This window comes from Limulus polyphemus, unplaced genomic scaffold (genome assembly GCF_000517525.1).
Source record: "Limulus polyphemus unplaced genomic scaffold, Limulus_polyphemus-2.1.2 Scaffold119, whole genome shotgun sequence".
Classification (NCBI taxonomy): Eukaryota; Metazoa; Arthropoda; class Merostomata; order Xiphosura; family Limulidae; genus Limulus; species Limulus polyphemus.
The window spans coordinates 240,920-244,349 of NW_013665729.1; the positions used below are offsets into that span (position 1 = coordinate 240,920).

Sequence of the window (3,430 nt, forward strand, 5' to 3'; positions counted from 1 at the left end):
TAAGCTCAAAGCTACACAATGAGCTATCTGTGCTCTGCCCACCACGGATATCGAAACCCGGATTTTAGCGTTGTTAGTCCGCAGACATACTGCTGTGCTACTGGGGACTATTTTTTATTGCAAACTTACATGAAGTGTAAATTTTCAACAAATTTTCCAGTTGGTCCTCAATTTCATGAAACAGTAGTTTTAATTATATGTTCTATTAATCCATAATTTCAACAAGTAGCACATATATTTTATAATAACTTTATATAATGTAGTTTATAATAACCACATGGAAGTACAAATCACGCTTGACAGGTGCTTGGCTGTAACCAAGGAAAACAGATGTTATGTGTCTGAACAAGATCATGTAATAATATGACCCCATTGATATAGACAGTAAAAATTAAGACTTTAATAGTTCCTGTTTAAATATATTTAAAAGAACCAAATGGTTTTCTCTTTTTAACACAATTATGGAAAAAGTTTAAAATCGCGTAGAAAAATTGCTTACTTATTTCAGCCATTATTATCATTTTAATTGAAAATCAACTCAGCGCTATCGGTTGAATATTCTACAGCCTAACTTAATTATCGAAATGACTATTTTCCAGGTGAGTACGAATAGAGTAAGTGTTTTATGAAGTTTTGACAAAGTAATTGTCCGCTGGTGGAACATCGATAAGTTTACGGACTTACAACACTAAAATCCAGTGTGGCTTTGTTCTAACAGAAACATACAGACAAAATAATATTTATTATCTCCCTTCATTATAGTATAAACTAAAAATAGATTAAGTTTGACAAGTCCATGATATATCTTGTTATCACATCAGCTCGTTTTGAAGTATATTCATAATGAAATATTAGAACTTTAAAACAAGTTTCGTGTATGATTCAATGATTTTTAACAGGACTTCATTAGAGAAAAAAAGAAAAAATATTTTTTTTTACTAGAATAATTATTCTTCAATACTGTAGTTAATAATAGATCGTTATGGAAAACCATTGTACGTATTGGTGCACTACATACAGATGATATATTAAGGTATTGAGTGTTGCTAGCTTTGAAGAGGGTGTTGCTGCTTTATAAAAGGATTTAAATCATTTAGTGAGTTGGGCAAATAAATGACAGATGGGTTTTAATTATAATAAGTGGAAAATAATGCATGTGGGTTATCATAATTTGAATTGTTAATATAATTTGGATGGGAATAACCTTAACAATGTCATGAAAGAAAGAAATCTTGGGGTTGTGGTTGATCAGTCTCTTAAGCCATCCAAGCAGTGTGCTGTTGCTAGTGGTAAGGCAAATAGGATTTGAGGTTGTATCTATAGAAATATTGAATGCAAGTCTAAATAGGCTATAATTTCATTGTATAGGTCACTGGTTAGGCCAAATTTGGAATATTGTGTTCACTCTTGAGCTTCTTACCCTGAGAAGGACATTGACTTGTTGGAAAGGGTTGACAGGAGGGTTATTACAATGATGCCTGGGATGGATGGTTTATCACATTAGGAGAGACTAAGATCTTTGAAATTGTTTTCTCTTGAAAAGTTAGAAGGAAACTGATTGAGGTGTTTAAGATTGTAAAGGGAATCATCTTTTTTTTTCATACTTAACGGCAAGAATAGCACGACTAGGGGACACAAATATAAGGTAGGAACCATCTTCAGCTAGAACAGTTTTATTTTTCCAACAGAGTGTTTGGCCTTTGGAATGGTTTGCCTTCGGATGTTGTAGAGGCAGTAAATTTAATAGAAAGCTTGATAACTATATGAATGATAAGAGCTGGCTTTAAGATTTCCTTAAAATTTATAATATATTGGTTTAGAGGATGTGACAGCGAGGATGGACCAATAGGTACCTTGTTGTCCCTATGAGGAGCTGACGTAAAAGTTCATTTAGTTAGTTGAACCAACACTCTTTATCTCTAAGAGATTGTTTTCATCAAATAACTTTTATGTATTATTGTTAGTTCTATGTATTATTCGAGACACACACACACATATATATATATTGTTTCTATTTTATACTATTAGTGATTTTATGATTATAGCATTGAAAATCATATTGCCCATACTGAGGATAATAATTTATAATTCAATTTTCTTAATTTTGATTACACATACAATACTTTAATGTTAGTATACACTTTACATGGGTTGTTATTTTCATATTACTTAATAATAATGTTGCATCGGGTTTTTATGTAGTACGACTTGTTACTAATGTACATTTTTTTTAAACAGGCATGCGAATCCTGGTCATGCTCCTACTAGACACACTTCCTATGTTAGGTAATGTCCTACTATTGTGTTTCTTCGTGTTCTTCATATTTGGAATTGTAGGCGTTCAGTTATGGGCAGGTCTTCTCAGACAGCGATGTTTCATGGAACAATTTCCTCCTGATATAAAACTTCCGGGGTAAGATTCTATTGAGGTATATTAAGATTTACTTAAACTATAAATCAGAAAATTGCATAATAGTCTCAACATTTCGATAAAAAAAATGACCCTGAAGTTTGGATAATTAAATAAACTTCAATATGCTAAACTCAACAAGAATAAACATCCTGCCATCCCTTAAATATTTTGAAAAATGGATCTGGTTTAAGTGGATGACTGCTTCATAGTGGCTGCTTTATCCTTACACTTTCTGTAATAATTATGGGTTAGTCATAATTTTTTCTCTTTACGTTTGAAAACACTGAGTTAATTCAGTGAAATGCCGTATCCTTAATTTGTCAAAATCTCGAGGATATCATACTATTTTCTCATTTCTAATCTTGAGTAAGAGTCTTTCAACTCTAACACTGTGTAGAATAAATTTTTTCCTCACATTCTCAGAGAAATAACCAGTCCTTTAATGTCAATAATTTCTATGTAATTTTATCTCAGTTGAAAAGAGTATTAAAATACTTATCAATATTGTTCCATTTATTAAAGTAAAAAGTTTTACAGTGTTGTGTCGTTTATTACGGTATACTTCACTTATCTTCATCATGAGTTTCAATTATTATTCATTTTCATTATTATGATATTACTTTGCTTCTAGAGAGGCAAAACTTTATATTTTTACAAAAATGTTTACTTCCTTTTTTTTTACACAAAACCTATCGTTAATTTATTATAGCATTTTAGCCTAAATGGTTAAAAAGAGGGAAATTATTTATAGACGAGAACATCTGTAGTGTAACAGGACATTATTTTTAAATCATTTATATTATTTTTAATATATAACTTCATTACAACTGTAGAACATTTCAAACTGTCGAATCTATCAAAAGAAAATAAACCCTTAATCCTTACATAAAATATAGATCGAAATTCACTAAAATTAGAAACAATTTCATTAATGCCATATATAATGTATTTTAAGGAAGTACATTACATTTGGCCCGGCATGGCCTGGTTGTTACGGCGCTCGACTCGCAATCTGAG

At 31.0% G+C, this 3,430-nt stretch overlaps 1 protein-coding gene across 3 annotated transcripts in view; it reads left to right on the plus strand.

Annotated features, from left to right (window-relative positions):
• Positions 1-3,430, plus strand: part of LOC106472301 (voltage-dependent T-type calcium channel subunit alpha-1G-like) — a 200,403-nt gene that overhangs the window by 144,276 nt on the left and 52,697 nt on the right. For all 3 annotated transcript variants that reach the window (XR_002613613.1, XM_022401680.1, XM_022401685.1), the window contains exon 4: positions 2,239-2,413. Coding sequence is in view for 2 of the 3 variants with exons in the window: in XM_022401680.1 (XP_022257388.1) it covers positions 2,239-2,413 (175 nt within the window). In the remaining variant the exon portion in view is untranslated. The remainder of the gene's footprint in view (positions 1-2,238; positions 2,414-3,430) is intronic.